Genomic DNA, 15587 nt, shown 5'->3' with positions numbered 1-15587 from the left:
CAAACCCAAAGTTTCCTTGACTTGACCTCAGGAGGATCCTGATAAATTTGGATTTATCTGTAAATTGTAATCTTTAAAGAGTCTCATTTTTTTTGCATGTAAGCAGGAGGGGCATTTCTAAACACTGTGACCTTGGCTCCTTCCATTTGTAAAGGGTCCGGTGCGTTCATGTGGCTTGACAAATACCAAGATACTGCCAGGTAGGATCTACTGCAGTGTGGTAGCTCAGCTGCTTCTCCCTGTCCCGGGGACCAGGAGCAAATTGGGTTTTTTGTCATCTGAAGTCCAGTCCTGGTTTTCAGAAGGCCACTAATGGCATGCCGTAATTAAGCAGTGTTTCACTGGAGGGTGGATATCTGGCAATCTTGATGTTTTTTTCTGGGTTGTATAAACTTGGCTTGGAAAGCTGTATCATCTTTAAACACTTTCGCTGTCCAGAATGGTAGTTGTGAATTGTAGGACACTTCACAAAATTTGGTGCAGATCTTTCACTCTGCCTCTTGACATTTTAAAGACACGATGAAGATACAGTGTTTTAAAGGTCATTTAAAGGCAAAAAATACCGCCTTAGTTTTTGCAAATAAGGCAAAAAAGAGGAAAGCTAGAGGAATCCTTTTAAAAAAGTAAAGCATGCATCTCATGAAGTACATTGAAATGTCTTCAGTACTGGCAGACTGAAGAGACTATTCTTATTTCAAGTGTATAAATGGTGGGTGGGGGACTAATCGGTGAAAAGATTTATTTATTTTAATGTTATTCCTTTTTTGGTTTAATTTTAATCAGTTTATTCTGCTTTGCTGAGGCTTGACCTAATAATGCTTTTATTAGTGACTAAGTAATTTTTCTTTCTCAGTTTTTGTTGTCTCTTGCCTTGATGAAACATTCTGCTTTAAAGCTGGGGATCTTGAGCTGTAATTTAACATCTTTACTTAATCTCTGATAAATGAGGTCTGGGTCACAGTCTTTAGAAGTGGTTTAATGCAGCTGATGTAACTCTATTGGTGCATGCTGTTAGTAAAATGATTAATTTGTAGGAGCAGTGCTTGCATAAGCTGAGCATAACTGGAGTGCATTTGGTGGGGTTCCCTCCTGAGGAATACCCCATTGTAGCACAACTCTGGCTGGGGCTGACAAACCCCTTTTTAAATCCATGCAGTCTGTGCCAGGCTGTGCCTTTCTGTCAAGACAAAACCCATCTTCCATTTTGTGAGCTTTACTCAAAAATGATGGTGCCTGAGTGGCAATGGGGATTTTTCTTTTACTTTTTAAAGATTTTCCTTTGTTCTGCAAAGGTATGATCTAACTACTCTTATAAAAAAAAAAAAAAAAAAAGAAAAGAAAAAAGAAAAGAAAAAAGAAAAATCCCTGAAGGTGACATGTCAGTAAATTTTCCTCATCTCACCTGTGAAGGAAGTTCCTCCTGCCCTGTGCTGATGAATTGGAGGGAAATGCTTTTTTCAGCTGATAAAAAGAAATAAAATTCCATGCCCTCCCCAAAGGAGGAATTCAACAATTGGACAAGTGGTGTGGGATCATGTGTTGGTTTGTAAAAGGATATAGTTTGTAAAGATGTTTCCTTTGATGCCTGTGATGAATATGGATGTGTTTCCGTTGGAGAGGGTTTTGATTAAATTATGCAATTAGAGCTGACCAGACAGATCTAAATATAGGAAGAGGTTTCAGTTATCCTGCCTTTGTGTGTATTAACACACCCACACAGATGTGTGTTTGTTATTGTTGTAAACAACACCTGTTTTCTAAAGACAGTTCAAAAAGTCAGGAAAGGGAATGGTATACAGGAGTTTTATGATGAAAGGGACACCCCCCCACCCATTTTTCCCCAGCTTTTTGACCTTTCAGAATATGACTTCCAACTTACTTTAATAGCTAGACTAGTCATGGCATCATTGTGGATATCTCATGTTCACAAAACCTTAGCCAGTGCTCCAAACTGGTAATAGGTTGTTCTGCATTTCTCAGGATTTGACCAGTGTCATCTAACAATGTTGACTGAGCTCCTTACTGCTCCTGTACTCTGGAGTGCTCCTAGCACCTGGTGGGACGATGTGTGGAGTCTAAATGCCCCACAGCACAAGTGAAGTGGATAAACCTGCCCCAAAGATGCACAGTGAAATACCCGCTGTGACAGCTCATAATTCATTCTGTCTCTTGTCAACTGGATAATTTTTTCTCTTGAACGTGTTGTCTTAATTTGAAGATTTCTTTAAGAGGCCTTCAGCTTGGAGAGAGAGAGACAAAGTGTAAAAAATGAAGTCACCTCCTTTGTAGCATTTGGGAAAAAAAAGACCTCATGAGCACCATTCTGGCAAATTTTGTGGTTCACAGCACTGTATTCAGCTTATAGGTTATTTTAGTGAAGTTCATAGTTTTGTAATCCCATCTGTGCCAGAGTTTTGACTGATTCATCAAATTACAGTTCCTTCCTGGCTTCACTTAAAATATTAAGTTGTGGTTTTAGAGATATTCTTTGACAATGCATTCGATTCAGTCCCAACTGCTTGCTGACACCAGAAGGGATTTGTGTACACCTGGGTGTACGTTTTGATGTGTCCTACTTTTACTAGCCCCAGTGTGCACCAAGCTTATCCAGTTTCCTGACCAAACTTGGTATTAGTTTTATCTGTAGTCTTGGCAAGTCAAATAAGCATGGTGAGGAGACCATCAGACATTAAAGGAAGAGCTGGCAGAGACTTTGGGGAGTCTCAAGTGCATCTGAATGCAGGAATGAGTAAAATTCAGCAATGCAAGCTAGAAATCTGCCATTGTTTCTCAACTCTGGTGAAAACTGCAGGATTTGAATGTGTTAGTGTTTTGTGTAAAAAGGGAGGAGCTGTGCTTTAATGAAAGTAAGGCTCTTGCAAGATGTGTTCAAATTTGTTTTCAGGAGTACAGTTTTTAATATGTCAAAACAGTTGCAAAGGCATTGGGAAGAAGTGTTCTTAATCAGAAAAAGGGCAAATTTAATTGTTGATGCATCTCTGTTTAAACTGGGGAAGTCACTTTGCTGTGTTCTGTTCTCACAATTATGTATTTGCTTACAAAGACTTTCATGATGTTTCAGTTGGATTATAACACAGGATTCAGTTTCTAATGTATTTATATGGAAACTGGGTAATTTCTCTGGAGAAGCAACTGTGAAGTTACAGTAAGTCTTTCAAATCTAGTAACATCAATTTGAGAAGGCAAAGTACAAATCCAGAATACTTGTTAGAATTTGCTATTGTTTTATTCTTGTAATGATGATAATCGAGACTTCAAGGGCAAGGGTCAGTGCCTTGTCTGCCAGAAGCTGAGTGGGTAGGCGAGTGGAGGAAAAGCTGCGGTTCATTGTAGAAACTGGCTGGACACTCTGTACTTGGTTTGAACTGTGGTGAACACTGGGAAGGAGCTGGCAGTTATTGATAGTATAAGGTCATTTCTTCATGCTCTGGAGTGACTGAGCAGTGGGGGTTTTGTTGTTTGGGTCACTGTTGCCCTCCCCTCCATTCGTGAAGCCCCATTTTGAGCAAGTGGTGAATCTACTTGGTCACACTTGGAACTCATGGATTTGATTTGGCTTATCAAATCAGTTAGAAGTCATGCAAGTCCTTCCTCTAAAGGCAGATATGACTGCCCTGCTGAGAACAGCTAGATATTTCTTACAAAAAACTGTACGGGCTGCTGTTAACAGTTAGCTGGGGTGCAGGCAGCGCCTGCTCTTTACGTGACACTCTTGCTCTCCTACCGCCTGCTGAACTAAAGGGTGTGTGTAGGTATCTGAAAGGATTTTCTCTGTGGGCTGAGCAGTGATATATGGGAGGTTTTCTTGGAAGGGCAACCCTTCAGCCAAACGGTGTGAACAGTGGGCCTAGAGGAGGTTTCACAGACTGAGTGTTAGGGTTTGTCTCTTGGGATCCAAGACAGAGGCTGCTTTGTGGAACAGGATGGAAGTATCCTCCCTGCCCTTGCTGGGCCTAGGTAAGGGAGTCTAATGCAGTGTCAGGAAAAAAGACACCTACTTCTGTTAAGTATGTTGAAGTATTTTCAACACCAGTGTGCTCCTCTTTCTTCTCAAACGATATGATACATATCAGAACTTAATACAGGATTGCCTATTTAAGTGTTTTCTTGAATTCTTTCTACCAGAAGACACATAAGAGTTAATTGTTTTTTCTTCTTTCTCCTTGTTCTTTTCAGAAATAAAAGGGAAGCCAAGTCAGGTTCTGTATGAACCCTCTAATGAGTTCTACAGCACTCTGAAATGAAACTTGCTTTCTTTTTGCATGTGTATTATAATGCCACTGAGGCTTCTACCAGGTTTCCATGCATTTTTCCAAGATGAGCAAGATCTGATCTTCTACCATAAGAAGATGCAAAGAAAGAACTCTTTGATTAAAACAGTAATTCAGCAGAAGACTCTGGACTTTTTGTTTTACAAGTCACATCACTTGAAGAAATTGAAACTTTTTGCTGCTTGCTATGAGAATAGGGAGCCAGAGGAAGTAGTGCACAATCTGTTGTAACACATTCTAGCATTACAGCTGCTTAGACTGCACGCTTTATAGTAATACATGGAAACAGTTCTTGCAGGAGTAAAGTGACAGCTCCCTGGCTTCTATGCCAAAATACATTTTGGTTTTGGTTTATTTTTAAAAAAAGGTTTAAATATTGTTATATAGTTGCTGAAAAAATGTGTCTTTCAGAGAAGGAAAATTATCAAATATTTTTAAAGAAGCAAATTAAAATATTTCTGCTTGTTATTTCTTCATATTGTCAATAAGTAATGGATGCTGGGAGGAGGTACATTGAATAAAATAAGATAAATTGAATTTTTAAAATGTAGTCAAAGACTAGACAGTTTTCTCCATTAACAATTATGTAGATTCTCATCACTGTGATTCCTGCCTATTTTTATGTCAAACTGTACTGATCATATATTAAAAATATCTAATAGGATCCTTTTTTTCCTGCATCACTGAGCCTGTAATACAAATAATGAAATTAGTAGAATGGTTAGAGCTGCTTCTTGTTTGCCTGAAACTTGGGCTAGGAGTTGTTTCACTTCCCCCGCCACACCCCCGCCTCCCCCCCGGGAGAGGATCATCTAATTGTCCTAACCCTTTCTCCAGCCACCAAAACCAGTCATTTATGCAAAGTGGGACAGTTTCCTATGGGATCTCCTGTGCGAATTTGAAAACAGTCTTATTGAATATTTTACTGTCTGCTTAGTGTTGCTGAAAGAGTAACTATCTCTTCTTTGAGGGCTACAAAAATAGAACTTCACTCTTAAGCATTTTGCCTAAATAATGTTTGTTTAAATACAAGGCTGGCTAAACAGCTATATATATAATGTTCACTTTTTAAATAGGTTTCTCACAAGCTGTGTGCAGGTTATTGTGTTAGTCCAGAGATTACACAAAAGACAGCAGCAGTGAAGGAAGGTGAATATAAATAGCAGCCCTGGGATTTAAAAGAAGTTTCTTGATTCCAACTCATCCATTAGTGGACAGAACGCATAATGAAAAGTGCACGGGTTTTGCTGTGTAAAAAGTGACTGATAAGTGGGTAACAACACAGTATCTTTTAAACTGATTCTAGGCAGCCTTTTGGAGAGTGTCCTGTTGTTTGGCCTAGGTTTCTGTTGCACCCATACCTGGTGGATAAACATACCCTTCAAGGGCTGGTGGTCACTCAGCTATTGGAAATACTACCTCCTGCTTTCCCAGAAGAGCATGTGTATTTGGGGAAGAAAGGTGCAGACTGTGTCATCTGCTGACTCGTGGTTTAATCTTTATTTTGCACTTCCAGCTGATAAGACCACTTTGTGCAAAAGTAATACAGGAAATGAAGCACTGCAAAAACCAAGAGTGGCAGAAAGGGAAACGGAATGTACTGGCAAGGGCTCAGCACTGCGGACGCATTCTCTGCTTCTTGGAAATGAAAAACTCCACCTACGCTGCCCTTTTTTTGTTTGTTTTTTTTAAGCTTAATACTGGTATTGGAGCTTAGTGTGACTAGTATACAGCAGCCCGTGGATTTTGTCCCCCTTTATTTTGTGGCTTGTTCAGGGTTTGGAGTGTGCTTAGGCTTTGTTCGGGCAGGCAGGACTTCAGCAGGAGTCCCTGGGCTGGAGACTGGTGGTTGGCTAGGTCCTGCTGAGCTGCATTATTTCCAAGCGTATCTACAAGTTCTGCACCTAAAGCTATTCCTCCTGCTCCCAGTGCATTTCTTGCTGCAGTTGTTGCTATGGGGATGCCAGCTGTTAAGATAATACCTTTGATTGTAATGGTGAAATATGTTTTGGAGTGTATGGTTGTGGGAGTGGGAATTGTGTGTCGAAGGATCTGATCCAAAAACTTCAGAAAATCTGTTACTGTGGTCTGACTGCTTGGGGCTGCATACGAATGTTGTCTTAGACTTTGCAGAGCTTGTGTACTAGCTCATGTTAGGGTTGTATTTTCAGGCACAGTAGAAGGGACTTTTTTCTTTTCCAAGGAAGTGGGTTGGCCACTTATTTTTAAAGTAGCTTGGTGGAAATGGGTCAGGCCTAGATAGAACCATGTCTACATTCATTATCAATGTTGAAAGAAGTTTGGATTGAGATTCTTTTTTATTAGAACATCAACTCAGGTCTTTTGATTATTTTTTGTTTAATTTGAAGGGATGTGAAGTAGAAAGTGTGACTTGATTACTTGGTGATATGCCACTGGAACTTGTAATTTTTGTGTGTGATACTTGTATCTTTTGAAAGATACAGAAAAAAAGATATTTAGAATACTGGTTAAGATACAGACTGTATAAGAGAATAACTGTTACAAACATATTTGAAGCATATGTACTGCGGTTCTGGTAATACAATTCTTAAATTAGCACACCATTTTAATAAAGCACTTTACAGTGCATGTAAGGATAGAGTACACCTGGGGTACAGTCAGTGACAGTAACGGAGTTTCAGTTCATTTAACAGTATAGCACATGCCCAGGTAACAAATTCTCAAATTTGCCCCAGGCTCATGCAAATCTTCCATTGCATTGACATTATTTCAAATACAATTCTTAGCATAAAAGGAATGGAAAGTACAAGTACAAAGTACAGGTAGACATGGTCTGCGTCTTAGTCCATAATCATTGTTCACATAAATATAGTTTATGCATTCAGCCTAATAAAACTGAACCTTTGTAATTAGATAATTGTTTTAGTGACAAATTAATTGGAATTCAGTGGATGGTTTTCGTCTTCAAGTGCTACAAAACCATTACAATGCATGATAGTCAGAGGGTAAGTGTGGCATAACACTTAAAAATTTAAGATCTGCATTCTTTTCTTAGTATAGCTATGAAATTCTGTCTGGGTGTGCTGACACCTATTCTGTGTATACGTTGCTGGTTGGTTGGGAATCTTTTGTGTCTTTCTGGTAGCAACAAAAACATTCATATCCTTTTCCCCTTCCCCCTTCTCTGCAACCTGTTGGTATCCAGTCCAGGATACATTTCCTGTCTGTCTTCATGCTCTGTTTGAAAATCAGTGGTTTAGTGCTCTTTGTCTCATTTTCCCCTCACTGCCACTGCACGGTCTCTCCTACTTCCCCCAGAAGAGCCTTTTGTCTGCTTCCAGCCCAGGCAAGTATGAAATTTACCGCTCACAGCAGGGGCTTCTTCATAGGTGGACTTCCTCCCCCCCTCCACCCAGCGCTTCATCCTCATGCCATGTCTTCAAACTCGAGGACCACTGTGCTGTCTAAAATCCTCTTACCAGGACTTCCTTCTTCTTCCCACTCCTTGATGTGTCCTTGAGTACATCAGGCAAGGCATTGCAGCGGGAAGGGTCAGGATGTAATCCCTGAAGTAAGTTCATAGTATCTTTCCCTCACAGTTTGTTTATGAGCTGTGAGGGCTTTTTGGTGGGGTGGGGAGATGGAGTTTTCATTCTTATGTAAGGTGAGTGAAAGCAAGGATCTTTCTAGTTTCCTTTCTTCTTTTATTTTCTCAAAGTAAATTGGAAGTGAAGCTGAACTGGTTTTGTTTCAGATCATGGTATGCACAAGTCTAGTGCAGTGATTTTTTCGAGCTGCATCACTGGCAGTTTGGTGAGGTCTGGGTAGCACAATGCTGTTGCAGCATATTGCTTCCAGCTGCTCTCTAAATAAAATTTTTTAAAAAGTGCTAGTGATCTTGCACTGGTTCCTTGGGATGTTTTGCTGGTTAAGGTTGTAACAGCTGATAGGCAGAGGGGAGTGTCCTTCATCCTTAACAGTGAAAGATGAAATTTGAAGGACTGTTTTAATCTGCTAAATGTGAACTACATTTCTAATATAGGACCCTTGCCCTTTTGTAGAGTATATGTGTGGGAATACAGCCATATCTTATTGTGTTTTGGTTTTTTCTATTGAGCTTTTCATGGAATGAACTGAGGGTGTGCTTGGGCATCGAGTACAAGTATTGTTTGAAGCTGGCAAATGCAGTTGCTGTCCCCCTTGTTGCATGGCACAAAAATCACTGAGGCCACACAGTAAATTGGATGAGAGAACTGAGCTGATGGGGAATTGTCCCACCACCTACCTCTAGCCCTTGTCCTCTCCTACTGCGAAGCCCCCACACCCCAATCTCTTCTGCTTTTGTTTATGCTATGTCATTTTCCAGGGTGATCACCTCATTTATTCAGGGCTGTTTTGGGGAGAGGGATATATGAGATTCAGCAGCAGGCTCTGCTGCTTAAAAGTCTTAATCATATATGTCTTGAGTCCAGTTCTGGAGGCTGTCAGCACTTTGTTGTTTTTTCTTGTTGGTTGGTTTTTGGTCACATCACTCTTGCAGGTTGGGGGAGGATGTTTTTAACTGCTCTATGTTAGTTTAAAAAATATTTTTTTTTTTTCCCTTCCCTTTCCCTCTGATATTCTCCTGCAGGTTCTCAGTCAGAAGAGTTTAAAATAATGAGAAGGTCGTGTCTGTCAAGGGGGGATGTCAGCGCTGCCTTCCTGGGACTGGAGGACTGAAAAGAAAAAAGGATCAGGATTATTTGATACAGGCTGCTTTTGACTACTGACACAATCTGCTGTATCCTGGTGGTGGTGGAAGAACAGGACAGTCTCTCCTGCTTGGTTCTGTGATATCACCACAGTGGTGTCACCATGAATGTGACCAGTTTATTCTCCTTCACCAGCCCAGCAGTGAAGAGGCTGTTGGGATGGAAACAGGGCGATGAAGAAGAAAAATGGGCAGAGAAAGCTGTTGATGCATTAGTGAAAAAACTGAAGAAGAAAAAAGGTGCTATGGAGGAGCTGGAAAAAGCCTTAAGCTATCCTGGTCAGCCCAGCAACTGTGTCACAATTCCTCGTTCCTTGGACGGCAGGCTTCAGGTGTCACACCGGAAGGGGCTTCCACATGTCATTTACTGTAGAGTGTGGCGCTGGCCGGACCTGCAGAGCCATCACGAACTGAAACCACTGGAATGCTGTGAGTTTCCCTTTGGTTCAAAACAGAAGGAGGTTTGCATCAATCCCTACCACTACAAGCGGGTAGAGAGTCCTGGTAGGTTCTTCCTTGTTTGTACCTTTATACCTTATCTCAACAATGCAAAGTATGGCAATTAATCATGTGACTCATCAGCTTAAATAAGCAAGAGTTGTTGTTTGCAAATGTCAGATTCTTCCTCTGCAATTTATCTGGAGGTAAGCATTAATTATCAGTTCTCCCTCTCACATGGCAAATGCTTCACTTGTGTAAATGTTTTATCACTATACAGAGGCATAGTCTTAGTATATGCCTCGAGCTGCTGGGTCTGGTATCACCTGGTTTTGTTAGTGACCACTATCCCTCAATTAATTTGTTTTTTACTGAATTGTGCAGATTAGTGAATCTGAATGAAATGTTGCAAGCTAACATAAAGGATTATTGTAGTCTGTGCATGAAAACCGTTCTGACATACTGTGGTAGTGGTGTTCTTATTATTTTGATATATTATGTCACTTGTATCATGTTTGTTTCTTCATCTTCCAGAAGATAATACTGTCTTTCGGGTCTGCCACAATTTTGGCCTTTTGAAAAGACCGTGATTTTTAGACAGCAGACTATAATCCCCTCAATTTAAATCTTTGATAGCAATGTTTGGTTGCATGTGAAGTTTTACTGTTGGCTGTTCTGTAACAGTTTGCTTACCTACAACCCACATCCCCACTTCTTTAAGGTGCAACCCATTCTCTCTGTCTCCTCTTCAAAGGCCAAACCTGTTTTTTGATAAATCTGTGCTTAATTTTACTTATGCAAGTTTATTATCAGGGAATACTTCTAGGGACTAAGATGAAATTTGCTTGGTCAGATCTACACTAGTCTCCAGCTGCTTGTGAGGTGGTACATGGAGATCTGCACAAATGCACTGCAGGCATGGGTGGACTTCCCTGGTTTAAATTTGGGAAGTTCAGCTGTGTTAGGCATTTCATAAACTGTGAAGGTGTCTCTGCAGAGTAGCATGGACACCTTAAGAACCAAGTGAAAATAAGATTTTTGCAAGATTGTTTTTCTATGGATGGAAATTGCAACACATAGTGCATATCTAGATGTTAAATATTTCCCTTTGATGTGTTGGTATTAACTTGGAAATCATGTGAATGGCAGGGGAAATACCCATAATGTATGTAGTTAGGCAGCAGAAGCTTGAACAAAGAAACTCTGCACTGGAAAAATATGGGTTTTTTTGAAATAAAAATTAACAATTATTTGTTAATTTTAAACAATTCCTTCTTAAGCAGAAGCAGGATAGTAAAATAGTTATGTCCTTGTACTGCTAGCTGTCTGCATATGTCTACACTAGTTGCTTGCATTCAGTATTCCAAAATACTGAAAATTAGAATTCCTGAAAGTTGTCTATTTCCATCAGATTGAGCAACAGCTGGGCTATTACTGTTTCTGTAATGTCAAATGGCATGTTCTAACTCATTTTGCTTTAATCTTGGAAACAATTACTGAGTTTGAGAACATTCTCATTTGGACCATTTATACCATATTTAAAAATAGGTATTTGTAAATGTCCTGTCACTTCAATGAGAACTGCAAGATCAAAATAGAATAAAACTTTCAAAAGATGTCTAACTAAAGTGTACCTTTTTGCTGAGTGCTATGAAGTAGTTTAAGTGGTTGGAAACCCGGGGTTTGGGTGTTAAGACATCTTATGAATTCTCTATTTGAGAAACAGAGCAAAAAGTTATTAACTAAGCCTGAATTCTGGATTGCTCTTTAATTGTTTTTGGATGAGATAAAAATCTCTACATTCATGTAGCTACAGAATTTTTGCTGGAAAAAGAATCCAAAACAGTAACTTGATTAAGTTGGAGATGGTAGAAATGAAATGCTTCCCTTTTTGTCCAGAGAGTACCCTTCTTCAGGGAAAACTAAATATTCTTGGGCAGTTGCCTAATGGGCAACCAGGCAGTTTTCTTGTAAGCGTTAGGGTTGTAGTCAGTTTGGCAGAGCTGGCAGGAATATTCAGTCTTTCACAAGCTCGATGTGCTGCTCTAACCACTTCAGATATTCTGGAGGTAGCTGCTGATCAGGAGGTAGTGTTCACTTCTGCTGAGGTGCTCTGTTAAATCAGGGTCTGGAGGTACAATGTTAGATGCAAGCTGAAATTACATCTTGAACTTGTAACAACATCCCAAAGCACGAGAGTGGGGTTTGAAGCCCACTATGCTTTTACTGAGGTGTCTGGCTGGGTATGTAGAGGAGGAGGGGTCTATATTTAGTCAGCCACAGATTTTTGACACACATTGTTTTGAAGAATACTGCATGGAGATGAGTGGGAAATAATGGCTTTTGGAAACAGGTGGTAGCTGAACTCCCGTTTGGCTTGGAGAGCTGTGCTTCATAACTTATGACTTCTTTTTTCCTGTCCTTCCTTGTTCTTGCTATCCTCCAAGCATCATCTTTATCTTCATTTCCTGACAGTCACTCCCAAATTATGCGAACCGTTTTTTCCCATTTTTGCCAGGACATTAAAACACCATTATTGCTGCATAACTGCTTACACTTTGAGATTAATGGGTAGTGGGAATTCATGTATGAGTCACTGTTTCCAACAGTTTACGGACTCGAGCAGATATCCAGGTTTGTGTTTCCAAGGCATCACAGCTAGGAGGGTTAGAAATGTACTTTCTCTTGACAGGATAAAATTGGAAGCTCAGATTGTGTATGATGTACTTTTTGTGTGCAAGATATATCGTGAAATTCTGGCTCTGCTTGATAGCATGGTCTGTATTTATTGTGCAGATCCAGTTCCTGGAGAGCTGAAGCGTTCGGTTCATGCATGGGATGGCATCTTAACGTTCACTCTTCTACTGGTTCTCCTCTGATTTGTTTCAGTGTTTGTAAGTTTTGAGGAACAGATTATGTATTTGGTATTTGAGGATTTACTACTAAAATCAGGTAATGCTCTTTGCTGGAAAGTTAATGCTATGGATGTACTTTAGTTTTCATGGTGCCAGAGGGATGTGTGGATTTTCTACCTTGATACCTTGTTCCATCCTTGCTGTTTACCTTGAGAAGAGAAGCTTGAGAAATGTGAGTATTGGCAAGCTGTGGTGTGTCTGCCAGGTACAAAGCTACATCTGAATCCAAACAAGATTTTTCTGTTAGCCAGGCTAGACAAGAGCTGGTTGTAAACAACTGAGAGGAGGTGGAAAATTTATCAGCAAACAGGGAGCCTCCCAGGTGCACCTGAGTGTGGGTTGTGCTGCTGCTCCTGTGCAAGGAGGGCAACATGGCATCACATGAGTGTAACATGGTGGTACCATATTCGTGCTTAACTTGACCTAAAGGCTCTGTGCAGGCACCAGTGCCTATCTGATCCTGTGGGGAGTCAATCAAGAAAACTGAACAGACAGAAAGCGGATTTTTGGCACAGTTAGCTTGGCAAGCTTAGTTCCCTCAGCTTGTTCTCTGGTGGAGGCAAGGCAGCATGAGGACACAGGGTGAAGGTGAGGAGGGGTGGCCTTCCTGTGACGACATGATGCTCGATCAGCCTGGTAACAGCCAGCTTCCCCCAGGCGATGGAGACCTGATCCATGGCGAGATGTATAAACAGCTCCTGCTCGCTGTGTTGTGCCAGCACAGCTGTTTGCGTGGCCTCGTGCTGAACCAGATCGAAGTCACTTTTTCCCTTCCCTGCTGTGTTATCTTCCAGGCTGATCAGAGCAGCACTGCGGCTCACGGCGTGGCTGTGGGAACATCTGTACCAACACAGCCCTGCAGATGACATGTGAGAAGGAGTGGAGGTGGTGGGAAATGAAAGGAGAAAGTAGGGGCTGTTTTGTTGCTGGGGTTGGGAATACAACCTTATACTCAACCGCCAGGAAGAAGTATCTCCTTAAAATGTGTTACAGTAGCTCACTGCTGCTGTTCCGTACATCTGTTGTGTGCAGAATTATTTCTGGTGCAGGGTAGTTAGTGGCTGTCAAATTTCTCCCTTGGCAAGGCAAAGCAAAGCTTTTAATTAAGGAGGGCAGGGTCTGAACTTGATGCCTTTTAAAAACTGGCATGCTCAGCTGAATTGGTGTGCTCACTTGGCTGAATCTGCTTCTTCTCCTCAGTTTTATTTTTTGGTTTAGAGATATCTGGAAATCGGGCTCACACCTGGCTCGAGACTATCCTTTAGTATGATCAAGACTTGAGAAATAATTAGGTGTAGAGCATATGCAAAGGCTGTGAGGAAAAAGTGAACACAATGTTCCTCATCTCTCTGAAAATGCTACATACAACCTCTCGGGTTTTGATGGAGAATGTGTGAAATGACATTTTGAAGTCCTTCCAGAGATACTGCTTTCCCTTTTATTCCTTTGATTTCTGTGAAGATACAGATTCTGTTGCTTGCTTCTGTCCTCAGTTATGTCAGGGGGCTCAGGTGAATGATGTTCTCCAGAATCTAGAGTGAAAAAAAAAAAGGGGTTGATTTTTTTTTTTTAAGCCTGAATCCCATTTGCTCTAACAGCAAAACAAAAGGAATGGGATAGGGAGCAGGGAGGATAAAGAGGTGCTTAAATTGATGCTGCTATTAAAAAAAAAAAAAAAAAAAAAAAATCACACCTCTAACGTGGCTTTAGGGAAGGAGGCTCAGTTCTTTTGCCTTAGTAAAAGGGAGGAAGATGAAGAAACGGAGTATTTAATTTTCTCATAGTACTAGCAAACACTAGCTTTCAGTTCCATCTGATGCAGAATTGTGTTAGTTTGCCTCTGCTAAGCTTCCTTGCTCATCAGCTTGCTAGGTTAAAGAGGATTTGAGCTTCTAATATGTTACAAAGGAGGCAAAAGAGGAATTAACTTGTCTTTTATGTTTCATGTGGAAATGGTTGTTGAAAGTGCAGTGTTTATGTAAATGGCCACCACTTGCCCCACAACTGAATGCCATCTCTTGAGAGTGTCCAGAATCTGCTGATACCTCCTCAGGGATCAGGCTCAGGAGAAACCTACTGTGCATTGATCTGAGTGAGTTTTTAAACCTACCTTGGGAAATGCAGTTGTGAACTTTTTGATATTTGTTTCTGGAGGTGATTACTGACGCTTTGCTTTGCTTGAAGTGTGCAATGCCAGGAGGTACTAAAATTGGTCAGTCCAGAATCAGACGATCCATCCTCTGAAATATTCTAGTTGCGTGGATCAGCCCATTAGCACAGCCACTTGGAGACAGAAAATAACTACACTGGTTCAGGTTTTTTGTAGTTACCAACAAAGCATACATAAAAAAGGCTGGATGATTTTCCTCTATGAAGCTTTGGAGATCTGGCTGCAGTCTGCTCTACATCAAGGGGCTTTATGAAGCTGATGGTGTCCATGCTCCTCCCAAATCAGGGGATGAGCAGCAGTTGCATTTTCGTGATGCAGACAAGTATACTGTTAGAATGGTTGAATTTTCAATTCTACCTAAAGATTGTGATGTTCCTTCCCATTTTAAGCATGAATTCAAAGTGGATGTCTGCTTCAGCAAGCTTGGTTTTGGCAAGAAACATTTTAACCTAAATGTATAGCTGCTTTTTGCCACAAGAACAGGCCAGGTCCCCAGGCTCTGAGGAAAGTGCTAGGTGTGTCATGCTGTTTTTGCTTCCGGCATGGACTCCTTACCTATGACTTTAACATGATTGTTTTCATATTTGTCTTTGATCTCTTCCGCTATGAGTCTCCATAAGGCTGCACACCTACTGCAGGCACCAGGGATGCAGAAAGAAGGTTGAAATGGTGGAAATCCTGGATAAGGCAGGTTTAGACTCACACAGTCCTGAAGTAAATGCTCCTTGAATGTTCCTCTGTACAGCGCTGCAACTCTGGTCCTCAGTGAAAGAGAAATACAACATGTTTAAAGGAGCTTTTGAATGCCATTTGAAATTGCGCAGATGGTTGGTTGTGTATATTGGTCTGGTGATACTTGTGAGCTCTTTCTAGGTACTTTACAGAAAAATGAAATGGGTGAGTTAGTCATCCCCATCTCATCCCCCTGTACTCAACTGGCCTAGGATCACTACATATAAAATTATTATTCCCAAAATGTTTCTAGACAGGGTAGATTGAGAAAAGGGTCTTTAAAAACCTATCACAGAATACTCCCGCTG

The 15587-nt window shown here is 40.8% G+C and overlaps 1 protein-coding gene across 2 annotated transcripts in view; it reads left to right on the top strand.

Moving 5' to 3' along the window:
• SMAD1 (SMAD family member 1) overlaps window positions 1-15587 on the top strand; it is a 48427-nt gene that overhangs the window by 12973 nt on the left and 19867 nt on the right. For both annotated transcript variants that reach the window (XM_074904996.1, XM_074904997.1), the window contains exon 2: window positions 8905-9528. In XM_074904996.1, the coding sequence (XP_074761097.1) occupies window positions 9129-9528 (400 nt within the window). In that variant the 5' untranslated portion in view covers window positions 8905-9128. The remainder of the gene's footprint in view (window positions 1-8904; window positions 9529-15587) is intronic.

Source organism: Athene noctua, chromosome 4 (assembly GCF_965140245.1).
Source record: "Athene noctua chromosome 4, bAthNoc1.hap1.1, whole genome shotgun sequence".
NCBI classification, from domain to species: domain Eukaryota; kingdom Metazoa; phylum Chordata; class Aves; order Strigiformes; family Strigidae; genus Athene; species Athene noctua.
This window is presented reverse-complemented; position numbering and strand designations above follow the sequence as displayed.